An 18,721-nucleotide genomic window follows, 5' to 3' on the forward strand; every position below is an offset into this window, starting at 1 on the left:
TAAGTTATTTTAAAAAAATTAAAGTGTTTGAAAGCTGTTCAAAACTATTTTTTAGAGTGTATTTTAAATAATTTTCAAAAAAATGAGTTTAAGAAAAAACATTTTTTTCTTAAGTCAATCCAAACATACCTTAAATTTTCAAAAGCTTAAGTCAACATGTGCAGGACCATCATAAATACAAAGTAGGTAAAAGTGTGGATGTCGATGCAAGACAATGGAGTTGCATGTTGGGTGTCATGATAATAATCGAGCAATGTCATAATTCTTATTTCGATTTTTTAGAACAAAAAATGAAACGGTTATATGCTTTTTTCTTGCTGACATGAGGTAAGATTCCAGCTAATTCTATATTTCAACAGCCATAGTGATTTTTAAAAGTAGAAACAACACATCACCAACTAAAAAAACTTTTCAGTCCACAAAAATTTTAGCCGAACTCTACAAAGTTTAAAAATCAGAACATGTTTTTAATAATATATCCACTTTAAAAGTGCTGAAGAAACACACACTGATTCACTTCAAATGAGTACAAGTTACAAACATATACAGGAAAAGTTTTACTAATGGCTATTCTTTTCTCAAAGAAGTATGGCAGTATACATGCTTCAAATAAATAAAGTTTCAGCTGTTATTCAATATTAAAACCATGATTACGAAGCATAAATTTTAAGATAAAAATATTGACATGGCAGTATACATGGAACAATCAACTGTAGATCTTTCTCTTTCGCATCCAGACAGTTGCAAACGTCTTCTTTTCCCATCGGAACCAGACAACTTCCGACCTCTTCATTTCCATCATAACCAACCATTTTCTGTTTCCTTAAACAACTTTTTTTTCACTCGAGTCTTCCTTTCAGATCTCACCGATAATTCTCGTCAACCTTCCACAATTGTTTCTTGTTTGATTGATAAAGATCGTCCACCGACATCTACTTCCCTTACTGATCGAAAATGCAATAACAGCCTCTGTCTCATTTCCAACCCATCCTTGAATGCATTGTGTTCCTCCGATGATTGATAACCATCTAAAACGCTTCCAACAGAACTACTTACACTAAACACCAGCAATTCGAACTTGTTTCGATCCCTCTCTTTCTCTTCAGTTTCTATTTTCTTCGTTTGTACCTTGTTTTTGGTTCTTTTTGTCGATATCTTTCCTCCGTCGATTGTGCTCTCTATCACCGATAGCTGTTTTTGTTTCTCGGCTTGATGCTAAACAATCTTCTTGTTCGTCTTCGATTCCTCAATTATTTCAAGTATCGAAGCTTCAACTTGCTCTACCTTATTCTCACAATTGAATAAATCTTTTGTTTCTCTCGTTGTTGTAGACTTCTCACGTATCATATCTTCAATATATTTCATTAGCGAATCTTCTCTTTCTCTCTTTGTCTTTTCTTTCTTCTCCATGAGTTCAACGCACATTTTAAAAACAACTGTTGGTTCTCCTCGGCCTGAACCTTTATCGCTCAATAGTCTTTGCTATGGATCTCAAAGTTGCTGTGATTGCCATTTTCCTTCGATTTCCCAGAGAATGAGTGCTCTGATACCAATTTGATAGAACACCAACTGTATATTGATATAATATGAAAATTACAGAAAAAGGGCTGATAATTCAATCCTTGAACAACTAATAAAAGCAAACGAACTGTAATAAAACTGCAGAGACTCGAGAACAATTAAAAGAAACCCTAACCTTATGTCCTTCCTTTCTTTCAAGGAATGTTGCAAGGAATGTTGCAGGCTTCCTCAACCAAAAAATCTCACCCCTCCTTCCCTTACCAACTTCTTTATTTATAACCATACTTCCATGTAACTACCAAAATATCTAATTACTCTTATACCCCTGCTCTAGTATTAGGTATCTATCACACCTTTAATTTAGAAGATAGGACGGCCACCATTTAATAGCAACGAAATGGGATTGTACTATTGAAGCATCAAAATATAAGAAGATTGTTGAGAAAAAAATAATCTTCAAACTATCATGGATTTAACCTAGTGGTAAAAATGAGTCATAGTCTTAATAAATGACCAAAGAGGTCCAAGGTTCAATCCACGATGACAACCTCCCTAAGAATTTATTTTCTATGAATTTCCTTGACATCAAATGTTGTAGGGTCAAAAGGGTTGTCACGAAAAAGGAAAAAAGAATCTTCAAATTTCTTTCATATCTAAACTAAGGATATTGACAAAGTATAAGCATTCTTATCTAAGGGAAGGAGGGAAAAAGAAGCAAGAGAATGAAATGAAAATGACAACTCATTAGTCATTAGCATTCTGAACTTTTTTAACCATAAAATTGAAACTGAAAAGTTGTAACTATAATCAACTTACATAATATTCAAATAATAAAAGTTCAGAAAATTAAACACGGCAGTAATGATATATTACCTTCTTCACTCACATACAATTGCATTAATGTTTACTATTGGACCATCAAGCAATATCATAGGAAACATCCAATTTACACTTGTAGACCAGCAAATGGTAATTATTCTTGATACTAGCAAATGATAATTATTTTGAATTGGATACTAAAAATAACAGCTAATTTAAATTGCAGACTAACAAACAATAATTATTTTGAATTGAAGACTTACAGTCCGTTCCCCAGAAATAATTCTAGAGACGTGCCTCAGCTTAATGTGCTTCTCCCTTTTCCCCGAGAACTATATTAAAATACACTCATCCTGAAATCATAAAGATGTACTTAGAATCTTTGCAGTGGGAGTGCAAGTAAAATTCAGAACGATAGCTAATACACTATCCGCCAATTAAAACCACACAATGAAAATAGATTACAGTTACATTATTAAAAAAATTAAAATTATATTACTGCTTGGAATTATATGAATCAGCAACATACTTATGAAAAATAGTGATGCATGAAATCCAAAATATAGTCCATTCCAAGGTCTACCAAAGCTCAAATCCTACTCCTAGGCCTTCCATTTACGATAGAACAGAATATTTTACCACTTTGATGCGACTCCATATCCAATATTATGTATACCCAAAGTCTTCCTTTGCAGGGTCAAGACCATATGGTTATATGTCCTCTAAAAGTCAATCTTAGTGATGACTCCCTCTTCTATAATCTCCAATAGCCTCATTAGTATAAGGGTCTGGTCAAGAATATCTTCCTGCAGTGAACTGGCCCTAAGAAATAGAGATCGTCCAAAAGAGAACCTTCTTCTGTTTACTAGCCAACACCTTAGCTATGATCTTATACACGATTGTAACAAGGCTGATGGGTCTAAAGTCCTTAACCCTATTTATAAATATACTCTGCAAGACACAGACTTGGCAACACCAACTCAATATTTGACCACTTTGATTGAGATCATGGATATATCCACAAAATAAGTTTTTGAAAAATTACTGTGAAGAACATGTTTGGAAGTGATTTTGAAATTGTTAAAATCAATTTTTCATGTTTAAAATCAGTCTGAAACTCACCTACTCAAAATCAATTCAATTTTTACACTTTCAAACAGAATTTCATATTATTTAAAATTGATTTGCATTTTGGGATCATTAAAAGAACTTTTCAACTTATTTTAAAAATGACAAGAGTAATTTTAATTATTTCAGAACCACTCTCAAACATGTCATAATTAAATGAAATAAAAGATAATACAAATACAAGTAGTTGCAGAGTTATGCACTTAAACATTACACTCTTGTACGCTTTCGTGGTTTCCCTTGATTCGTATTGTACCAACTTGATAGCCACTCAGTGAGATTCTCCCTTGGACTAAAAATTCTAATATTTGGTCAATCACATTTGGATACCACCACAGATTCATTTTCGTGGTTTCCCATGGATCGGATTTCGTAATTTTTCTTCTGCATAAAACAACAAATATAGATCGGTGATTGCATGAAACATCTGAACAAAGGCAATTGTGGAGATAGAGCCAAACCTCCACTTCCTCAGATTCGTCTAAAATGATTCACCAACCATAAAACTGCAGAATGATTTACCACAACCTCACTTTCATTCATCTTCCCAAGTTTCCCTGCAAAATCAACCAGGCTATGAAATAGCATCGACTCGTTCGATACAGCCCAGGAAGCCAAAACTGCGGCTGAGAAGCCATCAAATGCATCATTGGGTAACAACATGATTGCCTCAACAAACTCAGGCGATGGTGCATTATAACAGCACAAGTTTAGAAGACCTTCAATGGCAATGCCATGCTTGCTTGCATCTAATACTCCCAAGCAAAAAAGTTTAGAAACTATGTTCTCGACCCGAACCTGTGAAACTATAAGCTCGGACCTTATCAAGCCCCAGAGTTTACGTTGTTCGAGACAACCCCAATTCAGAGAGTTCTTAACTAAAAGAAAAATAGATTTAATGTCCTTACCAAACACAGAAAATTTCTTTGCAATAATCTCGAACTGCATATTAACAAGATCAGTGTCATCCAACAGGGTAACAAGTAATTTAACAATCTCTTCCTTGCATATGCATAAATCTGAGAGAAGATCAAAAATGCAATGGAATAAGAATTTCACTCTCCTTGCATTCCATTCCACACAGGACATCAAATCACGATAGAAGACCTTGGTTAAAGATACATCGGCATCTTTGTGCAAAATATCTTTTGAATAAGCAAGGAAACATCTATAAGCAGAAAAGGCATTTGTTACCAACTTAGCAATCTCCTCCTTGTCTGTTCCAGAAAAAGAGAGAACTGTTTCTTGGGGGTTTTCTCCCATACCATTTCTAAAAGAAAAGTATCCATTCACGTGGAACAACAATAACTGGGCATTTGAATCAATTTCTGCTTTCTCACTGTTCTCAAACTCAACATTTTCTGTTAAACCTGCTTTGTTCACCTCATAAGCCAATCGAGTTACATAAGATAACAATCGCGCTCCCACAGGCAAACCATTCCTAGAACAAAATAAAAGCAATTGTTGTATATTTTTTTCATGATGAAAGATGAAGGTACGAACTATTAAGGCAGTGGCAGATTCTATTTCATCATCATAACCGGGACCATTTGGAGGTAATTCAAGAGCACAAAATAGTTTATGCCCACTTGAGTCATATGTATTTAAGATTCTGGAAGACAGTATTTCAGGGGAAAAAATTGTACTGCTATCTTGTGCATTGTCATCAAGTGAGAGAAATAAAACTAGAAGTTCTTCCAGAGTTTTGAGGCCCATTTTATAAGATTTTCTAGTAACTTCACCAAGATTTTTCACCAAAATTTCTATCTTGTCACATTGCTGTACATTTGTTGCAACTGAATGATGAGAGGCAGATGCATCCTCCACAATAGGAACAGAAGCACCACCAGATGTAGAATTTAGATTGCCTACAATGCGGCTAGGATGGCTTTCCAAATCTATTATGCCTGAGCAGGATTTAGTCGAAGAAGGCAGAGGCTTTGCAGAGTGATCAGGTACAAATAATTGTACTTCATTTGAAACCTGGAAGTTCTTACATGATGAAAGTATCCTAAGCCTGTCTCGTAGTAATGGAGAAATGCCGCCAAAAGAAATCAAAGTGTCCAATGAGGAAATTACTCCTTTTTCAATAAGTGCGCTAAAAGCTGAAGAGACACCCAAAGCTATTTTATCCTTCCTTTGCACATCATAGTTGTCCACAAGAAGAAATAGAAATTCAAGAAGAGTGTGAACCATATCAATATATCTAGGTATAGAAAATACCATTAACAGCATTGCAGGCTCAATGTTCATAATTTTGTCAGTTTGATCATCAAAGAAAAGCCAATCATAAAAGAGAGCAAGTTTTACATTGGCTTTAATATATTTCTTCCTACAACATGTCAAAAGCCATCCTATAACAGCCCATCTCGGAATAATATCAGACTGAATGACTTCATTTGGAGGATGGTGTGCACAGCATATAAACCGAACAATGTCAGAAATGATCGTTTCACTCTCAGGCCCGTGTAGAAACTTCTTGGCAAACCACATCTGATAGCGGTTTTGAGAGCCCAGTTTCACATTTGTCATTAAAAAACGCAGTTGGGCCTCCATTTCAGGAGAAATTCGAAGTAAGAAGTATCGACTTGAAGTTCTCGTGTAGTAAAAATTTGAAATATCAGAAAACCCAGGACTCCTAAAGTTGCTTGGGTTTAATAACAAGTCTTTCCATACATCTCTAAATTCAGGTACACAAACTAGGTCTTGTAAGAGCCTAATAAAATCTCTCCCAATCTCCAAACAAAAGTGAAATTGCTCCCTTATTACTTTAATGCAAAACGTAATCTCCAATTGCTTCAAAGGCCCCAATTTTTCATCAGAAAATCTACAGTGATCTGCTAATAACCGTAAAAACGTATATAATGCACTTGGCATAACCTCTGGTAATTCTTCCAACAAATAACTCCAACTGTTCAAAAGTAGACTCACCAATTCAAAACACAACCATAAATTCCCTTCACCAAAATCCCCACCAACAATTTGCCTCAACAGAGATATCAAAACAGCATCGACCCCTACAGCACATACCTTTATCATTTCCTTAGTCACCATAAATATTTGACATTTTGCACAATCAATGAGTTTAAGATACAGTTCATTAACAACCTTTCGAAGCAGATAACAAATCAGACCATAACCATCCGTGACAATTGCATGCAAATGCTTAATATGAGTTTTACCCAAATGCGGTTCACATAAAATCCCATAGAGAATAGCCCAATTCAGCTCCTTGTATTCTTGTGGGTCTGGGATCTTCAAACAAAACGGAGGTCTTAATTTTGGTTCAAGAAGCTCGAAAGCTTGTCTCAAAGAGACCTCAAAATGATTTTCAGCTTCATATGCAGCCACGTGAATGAGTTTGGAAACCATCTATTGTATAAAAATATGGTGAGATGCAGATGGAGGCAAAAAGGGGGTAACTATTTAAAGCAGCTGGCAGATGGTAAGTCTGCTTATTCCTCGCACAATTGAAGATCGAGCAACTGGTCGTCTGGAAAAGGCGGAACATAGAGCTAAGACATACCAAATTGAGCAACGCATTACTAATAACCTTCCACAGCTACTGACTTGAAAGGTAAAAATATGAATTAGATTTCAAGTACAAGAACTCGCTCTGACTACATTCAACAGGTACAGAACCTCCTTGTCTTGATGCTTGCAGACCCTTTGGTAAATAGATTACTGTAAAAATTATGTACTAATTTAATCAAGAACACAATGCCCAAACAGAACGCAACAGCCAGCAGAAATAATCAAAGCAATAAAGAACACAATGGTTCAATCAATTTGGTCTACATCAACTTTGACAACCAGGTAGGAGGGATTTTATTAATAGCAATCACTAATAAAAATTACAGAATTTCAACAAAGATAAACAATCTGTAATTTAATACTCAATCACGACGATTATTCGGCTCTTGACTGAGACCAATTGTTTGAGCAACTCCCCCAAACACTCACTGTACCAAGAGCACAATATAGTCTCTGATACCGAGATCAACCCGCCGAAAAACAGCCCCAAAACCGTCGGAAACTGCCTACTCTGACCGGAGACCCACGCGTCGAGCAACCCACTGCAAACTAAGAAGAAGCCCACGCCTGCAAAGTACCCACTACGAAATTGTATCTCTCACCGTCGACCACACTCACCGGAAATAGATCCCACGTTGTTTTCTCTCTCTAAGTTGCAGAAAAATTTTATTTTCTCTCGAGGTGCTGGCCCATAGGTTTGGAATTACGAAGCTAAACAATGTTTCACATTTTTAACAAGCCAAACTGATTGCTTATAATATTTACAAATATTCATAAATATAAAAAATTTGTAAAATATTTACTATCTAAAAAAAATAAAAAAGTCGTAAAATTGATATTTTAAAAAAAAAATCTATTTTTTATTTTTTTCAAATTGTTATTTAGTTGTTCAAGATGGTAAATATAAAAGATCTTGACAAAAATGTCATTTAGATTTGGGATCGTGTACCAAAAAATAATCAAATCTAAGCGATCGTGTATAGAAAAAATAAACAATCGTAGACCTAAAGAATCTTGAAAAAAATTGTTTAGCTAAATCTAAACGATCGTGTAGTCAAATCTAAATGATCGTGTAGTCAAATATAAATAATCGTGTAGACAAATCTAAACGTACCAAACAATATCGAAAAAAATCTTTTAAGTTTGGCTATCCAAATCTAAATAATCGTGTACCAAATCTAAATAATCGTGTAACCAAATTAAATGATCGTGTGCAGAGAATCTTAAAAAAAGATCACGATCATTTCAAACCTAAACGATCGTATACCAAACAATAGTCAAATCTAAACAATCGTATAACAAACATATTACGGGCGTTGTTGACGACGTGGTTGACGATATATTTTTTGTATTTTCCATTATGAACTTGTAGGCTTTTTTCCGTTTTCAAAATTGTTCTATACACTGTAAATAGTTTGTCATTTTGTTATATCTTTTAAAAGAACCCCTTTTTTATTAGATATCATACGTTTTAGAAAAGATTTCACTTAACCTCTTACCTCTTATCAATGATCATTGATGACCGTTGGCAATAAACGTTAGTCAACTTCACAATCAACCATGATGATCGATCAACGGTCATGACGACCGATTGTCCTAATCTTCTGCTTCGGATCATCAATATAATTGTCACCTTCGGATCGTCTTGACCATCGATCATCAATCGTCTTGATCGTCGGTGATTAATCATCTTGATCGTTTGTGACCTACAACTTTGGACGTCACTATTGTCAGGTGAACATCTTGATCAACGAGGATCAATCGTTATCGTTAATTATCAATGTCGTGCCTATTTAACAAATGGTCGTAGTGATGATCAATAGTCATGACTCTTGGCGACCGATTGTGATGATGATCTACGACCAACTAATTGTTTTAAACATTGGCAACTGTTAACCGTCTTCACCATTGATCAACAATTATCTTCACCAAGGCTTCCACACCAATTCCCATGGGTTTAAAACACTATTAAAGCCCAAGGATTACTTTTTTCTAATTCAATCTAGAAAATTGATTGACCAACTCCGAACACCACCTCTGGTGATCATTGTTAGCTGACCATTGGGAGTCATTTTTTACAAATCCACCGATGAACTTCCAGCCACCAACTCTGGCAACCATCGCAAACCTTAAAAAATTAATAAAAATGAATTTTTGAAATACTTCTTTCTTGAGTCATTCCAAATACGCATTTGATTTAATCACAATAATATTTTTTAAAATGCACATATTTTTCATACTTCTATTTTCTTTTCCTTCTTGAGTTTTTTTAATAATAATTATTATTAGATCATCTTTTTTAATTATCTATTTTCTCTTCTTTGTTTAAAATTAATATTTCCTTCATTTTAGGAGATTTTGTTTATTTTGTTATATTTTTCTTAGCTGAAAATTGATGACCTATCTATTATGATCTCAAGTATAAATCAAAGACTAATATATCGGTAATATATTGAAAATTGTAAATATATATCACATATACCATGGTTTATTATTAGTTTAATAATATTTTTTATTTTTTTTTAGTCAATTTAACTAAAAGACTTGGGACTTATTTGGATTGACTTAAGAAAAAAGTGTTTTATAAAAAAAAAAAAAAAACTCATTTTTATTTAAACCCTTTTAATAAAAGTGGTATAAGATATATTGCATGCGTATTGGAATGCAACCATAACTATGGCTAAATGTAACTCTACTATTTTCGCTTTTGCATAACCCTTTTGGTTGTGCTTATTTTGAAACCTATTAGACCCTTTTTAATGTTGTCTAACTAGAACTTTTGTAAATCTCATCCAATTATATGATTTGTTATATTTTGTGAATGGTTTGTAATATTCCTAATTAGACCATTCATATTAATGCAACTATAATCAAAATTAATGTTAAAATTTTTCGTTTTTACATTATTGTCATGAAAATCAATAGAGTCAAAAAATTGAATTAGAGGTACAAATATGAAAAGAAAATCGATTAAAATTTTGATACAATGATAAATTTAGAATGTACAATTCACAAAAAATAAACAAACAAACATATTAGCTAAACCCAAGAATTCAAAACTAGCACCTCGAACATAGACATCAGAAATCTAGATTTCCAAATCTTGCACCCCAAACACAGACATCTATAATTCCCAAACATCAGAACCCCATTAAATAAGCCTACATTGTAACGACCCAACTCCTTATACTAAGCCAAAGTCATTACTAATTATAAGATAAGCAAAATATCTTAAATTAAAAATAGAAAATAAAACAAAACCTCAAATTATCATTAAAAATCATAAACAAATGTATGAAGCAAAAACAATTTAAATAAAATCCTAACTCGGGCCCTATTTAGTTTTAAAGAAAAATAAATAAATAAATAAAATAAAATAAAATAAAAAGTGCATCTGGTCAAATGACATAAGGCGGAAGCAAAAATGATCCCTATGGCTTGCCACGGTTACTTCTTGTCATTCGCCAGCTTCCCTCTGCCCTTATCTCTACCTCTGCCTGTAAAATTAAACAAGAAAGAGTGAGTATAAAAATATACTCAGTAAGAGATCTACTACTAGTCCTGCTAGGTGCCTGTTAACTTTCTATTAAAGTCCTGTAAAGTGGTACCCCTAAACTGGCACATTCCCAAATACATGCAATCTATGATCCCGTAGGAACATATATGGTCTTTGGTGAACCCAAAGGAATACCTAGGACAAACTGGTCTTTAGTGTACCTGAAGGAAACACTAAGACAATCGGGCTGTGAGTGACCCCGTCGGACTACATCGTCATAAAAGGTGGTGATCCTGAGGGACACCCATGTGGGTATGACTCTAATAGCTAAAGATAATAGTACATCATATCCCTAGCATGAACATATCATTACATCATCATAAACATGACATATGTATCGATCATATCATTCTTAATCAAACACCATCATCAAAAACATAACGCAATTGACATTATCAATATACTTGTTGGAATTTATGTCCTAAAATTCGTAGTTTGTAGTTAAAATATATATATATAAATATATATAGAGAGAGAGAGAGAGTTTGTTGGAATTTATGTCCTAAAACTCGTAATTTGTAGTTAAAATAGAATACTATAATCTTGAATCTAATAAACTAAGGTCCAAAGGCTATTTAAAGTAGACTTGAACTTTATGTAGTGACATAAACTTAGATCAAGTTCGAGTATATAGCCTAAACGGTTTATAGTGAATGAATAAGGTTGGACGCCTTATTCTAGAAATGCTATAGATGCGGCCTGCTTTGTACTTAGTACAAACAAAGTGATCTTAAATCGTTCATGTAGAGACATGGAAGTGGGGGCATCCTATGTAAAGAGTTTGCATAAGACTGGAACCAACACTAGTAGAAAAAGGGCCTACAATGACAGTTAAATGTTGTCATTGAAGGTATATAATTCTTAAAATATTTTTATAATCATTAGTGATCGACAGGGATGGATGCCCTCTGCATAAATATTTGCTCCATGAGCCTCTCCAAAAAAAAAAGAATTTAATCATCTTTCAATGGACTACAGCTCTGAAGATTCTGTGATTTCCCTCCAACCAAATGGACCACAAAGTCGCAAGCAATAATGTTAAAAGTGATAGCCCCCTTTTTGTTCTTCTAATTTAATATAGCAGGAGAATTAACGTTGTTTTGTGTATTGTGCCAATAGATCAAATTCCCAACCTTATTCCATAAATCTTGGGTGGTTTCACAAGGAATGAAGATGTGGTTCAATCACATGAACATCCAATTATAAACGTCCAATTATAAACGATTCTAGAACCTTATGAAATTGGAGATGGATATTATATATGAGTTAAAAAGAAATGGATTAGAACCTGGGTACGCGAAAGATTTGAAGCTGCGCGATGACGGGTCGACTCAGTGCGTCGGCTGGGTGCGCGGATCAACGCTGGACTGGGTGCATCGGCCGTGGGTGGGTGGGTCGACCGTGGTGGGTGCGTTGGCTGTGGTGGGTGTAGGGCGTAGGGCGTCGCCTGAAGTTGGGTGTGCGGGCGTCGGTGGAAGCGCTTGGTCGGCCGTCGGTTGAAGGTGGGCGTCGACTGAATGTGTTCGTCGGGGGTCGACTGAAGGTGGGCGTCGGCTGAAGATGGGCGTCAGCTGAAGATGGGCGTTGGCTGAGATGGGCGTCGGCTGAGATGGGCGTCAGCTGAAGATGGGCATCGGCTGAAGAAGCTTCGTCGGGCGCCGGCTGAAGGTGGAGGAGGAACGACGGTGGAGGAACCACAGGCGTCGGCGTCGGAGAGCAGAGGGTAGCGCCGTTTCGAAAGGATGGGGAAGAGAAATTTGAAAATCAATTAGGGATTCAGTTTATTGAATAAAATTAGGTTTTTTTATTTTAATAAATTATATTAAAAAAAGCATATACCCTTTAATGACACTAAATAACTGTCATGGAAAACAATATCCGAAAACAACGTATTTTCCCGCCAAAAAAGCGCATTTTTACATATTATGACAATTGTTTCTCCTCTTCTCTCAATTTTTTTTCTTTACAAATGTCATAGAAAGTGACTTTTCTTGTAGTGCAATAAATAGTCACTTTTAAGTTATAACACCGTTGACTATATAAATTGACTATTTCCATTATGATGACCTAGGTAACTTAATCTTAATTTTGAGCTAACTATGAACTTCTATTCAAATGGTATTATCCTTAGATCTGCATGGCTGATGACAGCTTAATGGCGCAGGCCCAACAAGCCTCCCATTTCAAGAGTAAGATTGGGTGAATGGCTAGGGACATAGGGTGCAAGATGGAATTTCCTCCTACCCGCTTTAGGGTTAGTAGATAGGTTGTTCCCTTAAGGACTAAATTCAATTCTTGAACAAGGGATCTCGCCCTCTCATTGGCTCGAGAGGGATTCGATTTATAGGTTCGACCTTAAACCAAATGTTCAATAGTAGATCAATGGGACTTAAGGAACAAGATGTAGTCTCGGGGGTAAAATAGTATTTTGACCCAGCCGAGGTTACGAACAACCTGTGAAGGATTAACTTACTGATCATGGTTATATCAAATGGACACAAATATATCTATAGTGAGGGGAGTGCAACTACAAAACTTTAGTGGAATGATCCGTTAGTTAACGAATGTTGATTAGCTCGGTCTAAAAGGGTTTAGCCATTTAATCTCAGATCGTTGGAGCCCATGATCTATAGGTCCATTAGCTTCCCCTGCTAGCTCATATGGAATTAACTTAGAACAACTTGTTGGAATAATTCGAATTGTTCGAATTAGGTAGAGAGAGAAATCAACGAATATATGTGATATAACCGTCGGTTATAGGGCTTTATGTTTAAGTGTGATTTAAATGTTAAAAATATGAATATTGATTCATATTTGAAAGCTCGAAATTGATGGAAACGGTCAAAGTTGTGAAAAGTCAAAATGTTGACTTTTGACTTGAACGACTTTGACTAGATGGTCAAATGACCATTTTGTCCCTTGACCAAAGTTAATGAGAAAATCCAATGTTTAGTTGGATAATTCCATTAACTCTTAGTGGGCTATGTGGAAGCTCATGGTGATGACACCAAGCCCACTAAGAGAAAATGGAATGGTGAATCAATCCATTAATGGTTAGTGGATTGTGAGGTGTTGGCCTTTGGTGATTTAATTACATGCAAATTTTGCATGTAATTAGTGTATTTAAGGGGCAATTTTCATTTTGAAGAAGATTTTGCCATTTTTGAAATTTAGAATTACAAAAATAAACCTATTTCTTTCTCAAATCTCACACCAAAATCCACCTCCAAATTCAATCTCTTTCTCAAATTTCCTACTTTGAACTAGTCCCACAACCCGATTTCAAGTCCGGAGAATAACGGGTTATCACTAATAGTGGTCTGATTTGAGTTTGGGAAGCTACAAAGGTAAAGATTTTCTTTTAACCCTAACTAGTGTAATTAGGGTAGTCTTAACATGTTAATCACTAAATTAAATTTAGTTGCATATAGAGTTATTTTATCGATTCTGTTTTCTACTGCGTTTTGTATGCTATCCAGCAATACTCCCAGTTATAAACATAGTATCAGTCATCATCATCAATCATCCATATAATGATAATCATCATCAGCAACATCAAGTTATGCATTTTAGTTACCATCAATGCATAATCATAATTACATGCGGTCTCTTAAATTCAGTTCGAAGGTCTAGTAAGAGAATTTCTTACCTGGAGATTAGCTTAACAAAATTATTCTAATACTCACGGTCAAGCTTTCCAAACAGCTCAGTCCTAAACACAAGGGAACCCAATAACTAAAATTAATAAATTAGTTAATAGCCGCTTAAGGATCAAATTCCAATTATTTCAACTTACCCATAGTTAATGATGACCAAATTTATCTTTTGTTTAGGAAAATTCTACAAAACAACTATTCAATTAAGTCCATAATTAAATTATTTAGGGTCTAAAATTGATCTTTGTTGGGAACCCACCAAAACTCAAATAAAACTTACCAAAAATAGGTGAAAAAGGCCAATAGTAAGCTAGGCGGCTCGCAGCTTCACGGGTAGAAGCGGCTCGATGGCTCGCGTGCGGCTGAAGGGAAAGAACGGCTCGACAGCTGAGAGACATGGCTCAAACGGCTAGGGGTACGACTTGGATTCACGCGGGTGGCTGGCGCGGGGGGATTCACGCGTGTTCAGTGAATGCAGCTCGGTTTAAGGGCGAACCGACTCAATCTGCATGGATCGATGAGCGAACGATGAAGATGGCTCGATGACGGTGGCTACTTGGTGAACAACGCGGCAGAATGGTAGATGGAGGACGAAGAAGCGGCTCGATGGACGCGAACGACTTGGGTCTGGCGAATCGGGTGGCTTACAAATGACCATTGACGGAACACGACGGGGAGCATGCGGCAGACGGCTGACACGACTGGGCTTCGAACGACGACTAACAGAGGAGAAAAGGTTGAACGCGATGCACGGATGGCTTGAGACGAGCGGCTCGACTTACAACGAAAAGCACGGCGGTGACGGCGATTGGCTGTCCAACGATGAGAAGGTGACGGCGGCGGCAGCTAGGGTTCTTGATGGTGGATTAGGGTTTCTTTGAGGAAGATGATGAATAGTACTCTACCCAAGAAGCCTATTTAATGCCTTAATAATAACAAATTATTATTATTATTATCTTTTCTTTTCTCCAAATAAAATCTTCTATTCTCTCTTTTCATTAAAATCCACTAAACCTTCTCCTTTTTCCGATATTCTCTCTCTTGCCAATCAAACCACCTTTTTCTCCATATATATATATATATATATATATAAACTACCAATCTTAAATAATTATATTATTTTCATAATACAATTATTTTAACTTTAAACCCAAATAATAAGTATATATTCCTAAATATAATTATTCAAAATTCTCTAAAAAATACATATACCCTTAAGTAATTATATTATCTTCATAATATAATTATTTTCAACTTCCAATCAATTAATTATACAATCAAATGTACAATTAATCAAATATTTCCACAAATAAGTAACACCTTAATATTAAAAAATTAACTTAAGATAATTACAATTAAATTACCTTAAATTTGGGGCATTACAATTATGAATTCTCAAGCATCAGAACTCCATTAAATAAGCCTACATGCATTTAATTTCCAAGCATTTGATTCTAAACTTACTCACAAAATGCCCCTAAAGAATGGAAGTTGGGGTATATTTTTAAAAAAGCGATTGAGACAAATTACCCAATTGCCCTTCACTTAAAATCAATTTAATATATTATTAAATAATTTGTCATATTCTTCGATTGCTACTATATTCTTGCTGCATTATTCAAGTGTTTCTTAGACACAAAGGGCCTGTTTGGCCCACAGATTAGCTAGTAGTAGCTCACTCCATGTTTGGCCCACAGACTTGTCTAATTCGAGGTAAGGGTTATTATGATCTCTCGAACATTGTTTCACTCCATACTCTACCTCTATCCTTCATACTCCTCCCTCGCCATCCATAGAGAAAACTCTTTTCCAAACAACACATTAGTCGAAGCATCAACTTTCCTTCTAATTGTAGCCACTGGTTCTTTCTTAACATTTGAAACTGTGCATAATCGCTATCCAAAACACCCCTCGATTTGATACTCCTTGTCGGGATTCTCATACATTTCCATCGAAAAACTCGATCATCCGATGATTGACGACCTCCAAACTCCAAAATTCAATTTCTATCCGTTGATTTCTCCTGGAGATACCCTTCCCAACTTTGATATAAACTTGATCTCTGTTTATGCAAAAAGAAAAAGAAAATACAGATTCAATAACTCGAAACTCAAAATTCGAACAAACAAGAATTCCAAATTCAAAATTACTGAAAACCCATTTGAAAATCCATTCTGAATGTCCCTAATCGATTATTATTGTCAGAACAATAATAATTAAGATTAGTACTATAAGTTATAATTGATAACCATAAGATGATTATGTAGGTAGAGACATAAATTATAATAATATTTTCTTATTAGAGAATAAGAATTGAACCGTCCCTTTATGAGATTATAACATGTACATGTGTCATAAATAATCTCAAATAATTAATCATTTTGATTCTTAGACCTGAGATTGTCATAGTGTCAAACATAAGAATCAATATATTCTAATGCAATCAAACGTTATCTTTAACCGGATAATTATAAAGGATGTACTTGAATACGTTATAAATTATGTAGTGGACAATGATTGATTAAGATGGAATTTATTCCTCTTGTTATAGAGGGATATCTGATAACTTGTCGAAATACAAGTTATTATAGTCTTTCAGATAGAAACATGAAGCCAAAACGTGTAGTAAAAGTGTCAAAACGCGTAACTTATGTTGGAAATTCATAAGTATTTGAAAATGCATTGTACATAAGCCTCAATACCTGTTTTATCGCATTTTTAATGTCTTAATGCAAGAATAGGAACAAAAGAAGAAACTAGTGAATTGTAGAGGACCTCGTGTAAGAGCTACGTGAAAAGAGCTCGTCTAGTAAGTACAACTTCTAGGCAAGGATCTACGTCATCACATGAGGAAGGTTGACTAGACGAAAAGAATGGTAGTAGTTGGGCTGATGTGACTTGACAAAGGCGGCGCTGGCATGATCAGAAGAATAGAAGTTTCCTGCCAAATGTTGCATATGAAAGGATCCTATATCTATCAGACAAAGGGGCTGCCTTCGACAAATGTTAGACATCTGAATGGACTGGCCATAGTGCCTAAATGGGCTAAACCTTAGAGAGGGGCAGAAAGGAGTAGCTTTTCCATCGTCTGTAAAAGTTATTCTTCTTCTTCTTCAATCAGTCTGTAGGTGAAAGCTTAGAGTCCGAGTAAAGAATATGTCATTTTTCATTTTCCCTAAATTGTAATGTTCATTTCTATACTTTTCACTTTTGTATTTCTTTGCAATGTATTTGTTCATATTGTATAGTGGCTTAAGGCTTACATTCTTTGATATATTGTATGTTTATATCACTCCAATCCTTCACTTCTTTACTATTCACTTATCAATATGTGTATCTGTAGTTTGATCTTGTGATAAGTTCTTGATAAGCAGCTTAGTTTACAACTTTTATCGTATTAGCTGAGTTATAGTCATCACTTGGCTAGTGTTTATTGTCCACTACCCGAAAAGGCAAGTAGCAAGGATATGGCTAACGAATGCACTCTACCTTGACGAGATAACTTCCATCATTTGTATCCTGAAAGGAGAACAAATGTGAGTATTTGGTGCCGAGAGGTGGTCACCCTTAAAAAAGAAGCTCTATCAATCTTGTAAGTGAAATCTTTTAGATATATCTCGCTTAACCAAGTTTAGTTATTTGCATCCCGATACGCGAGCAAGTGTGGCATTTAAGGCACCAAGAGGTGCTCGCCTTAATCATAAGCTAGTAATATGAGATACAATGCATCAAGACTACCGCATGGCTTAATCTCTTAATAACGCAAAGACTTTTCTTCACCCTTTCTTACACAAGTTAGTTCACATTCTCATTTCACCTTTATTCTTATTCCCCTTTTAAAAATTCTCTAGTGTAGATAAGTAGATATAGTTTAAACTTACATTTCTTCATATTGTATACACGATCCTTCTATATCGCCTGAATGAAGAGTGAGCCCTAGAACTAAACTTTGATATCAATTCCTTGTGTTCGATCCTGGATTACCCAGGAAACCTATTATTTCGCTTATACTTCGACAAGTAGCAGGAAAACTTGTACTCAACGAGGACTTAGTAATTACATGAGAACAAGAGACATAGAAAGCATATAGCATGTCATGACCATGTCTCATCACATAGAATAAGATATACACACACAACACTACACAACCCTAAGTCTTAATTTTCCACCAATATCTATGGGTCGTTGATTAAGCGTGACTATGAAAATGTATAGTCGTGCTATAAATGAATTAATACACGTATAAATGTCATTTATTATCTTAGTATGCTTAATGATCGAGAAAGCAATTGAATTAGATAAGGTGACTTTGTCATGCCTTATATTCAATTAAAGATGTCGCATAATAAAAGAATTAAAACAATAATTATATTAGGTTATGTTAGATCACTGACTTAATTTAATATAGGTAGCCATAATGTCTTGCTAGATACCAATTATGACTTATGGGCCCATTACCATATTAAATTAACCTAATAGATCACACATAAAATAACTCGGTCGAATT

The 18,721-nt window shown here is 35.1% G+C and overlaps 1 protein-coding gene across 9 annotated transcripts; it reads right to left on the minus strand.

Moving 5' to 3' along the window:
• Window positions 1-491: 491 nt before the first annotated feature.
• On the minus strand, window positions 492-7,735 carry LOC103491988 (uncharacterized). Of its 9 annotated transcripts, none has more exons than XR_007819136.1 (4): window positions 3,930-7,735; window positions 3,683-3,852; window positions 2,604-2,693; window positions 492-1,543 (listed from the first exon to the last, which is right to left on the minus strand). XR_007819136.1 is itself a non-coding variant. In XM_017045406.2 (2 exons), exon 1 carries the CDS (start codon window positions 6,838-6,840, stop codon window positions 3,940-3,942), a length of 2,901 nt encoding a protein of 966 aa, XP_016900895.2. In that variant the 5' UTR covers window positions 6,841-7,735; the 3' UTR covers window positions 492-3,852; window positions 3,930-3,939. The 9 variants fall into 9 exon arrangements, 1 of the variants encoding a protein (XP_016900895.2); XR_007819134.1 differs by having other exon boundaries at window positions 492-1,569; XR_007819135.1 differs by having other exon boundaries at window positions 3,683-7,735.
• Between the last annotated feature and the right edge of the window lie 10,986 nt (window positions 7,736-18,721).

This window comes from Cucumis melo, chromosome 2, assembly GCF_025177605.1.
Source record: "Cucumis melo cultivar AY chromosome 2, USDA_Cmelo_AY_1.0, whole genome shotgun sequence".
Classification (NCBI taxonomy): domain Eukaryota; kingdom Viridiplantae; phylum Streptophyta; class Magnoliopsida; order Cucurbitales; family Cucurbitaceae; genus Cucumis; species Cucumis melo.

What these genes read in the sequence shown, in the direction of transcription:
- LOC103491988 (XM_017045406.2), bottom strand. Translation starts at nt 6,840, where the DNA reads ATGGTTTCCAAACTCATTCACGTGGCTGCATATGAAGCTGAAAATCAT.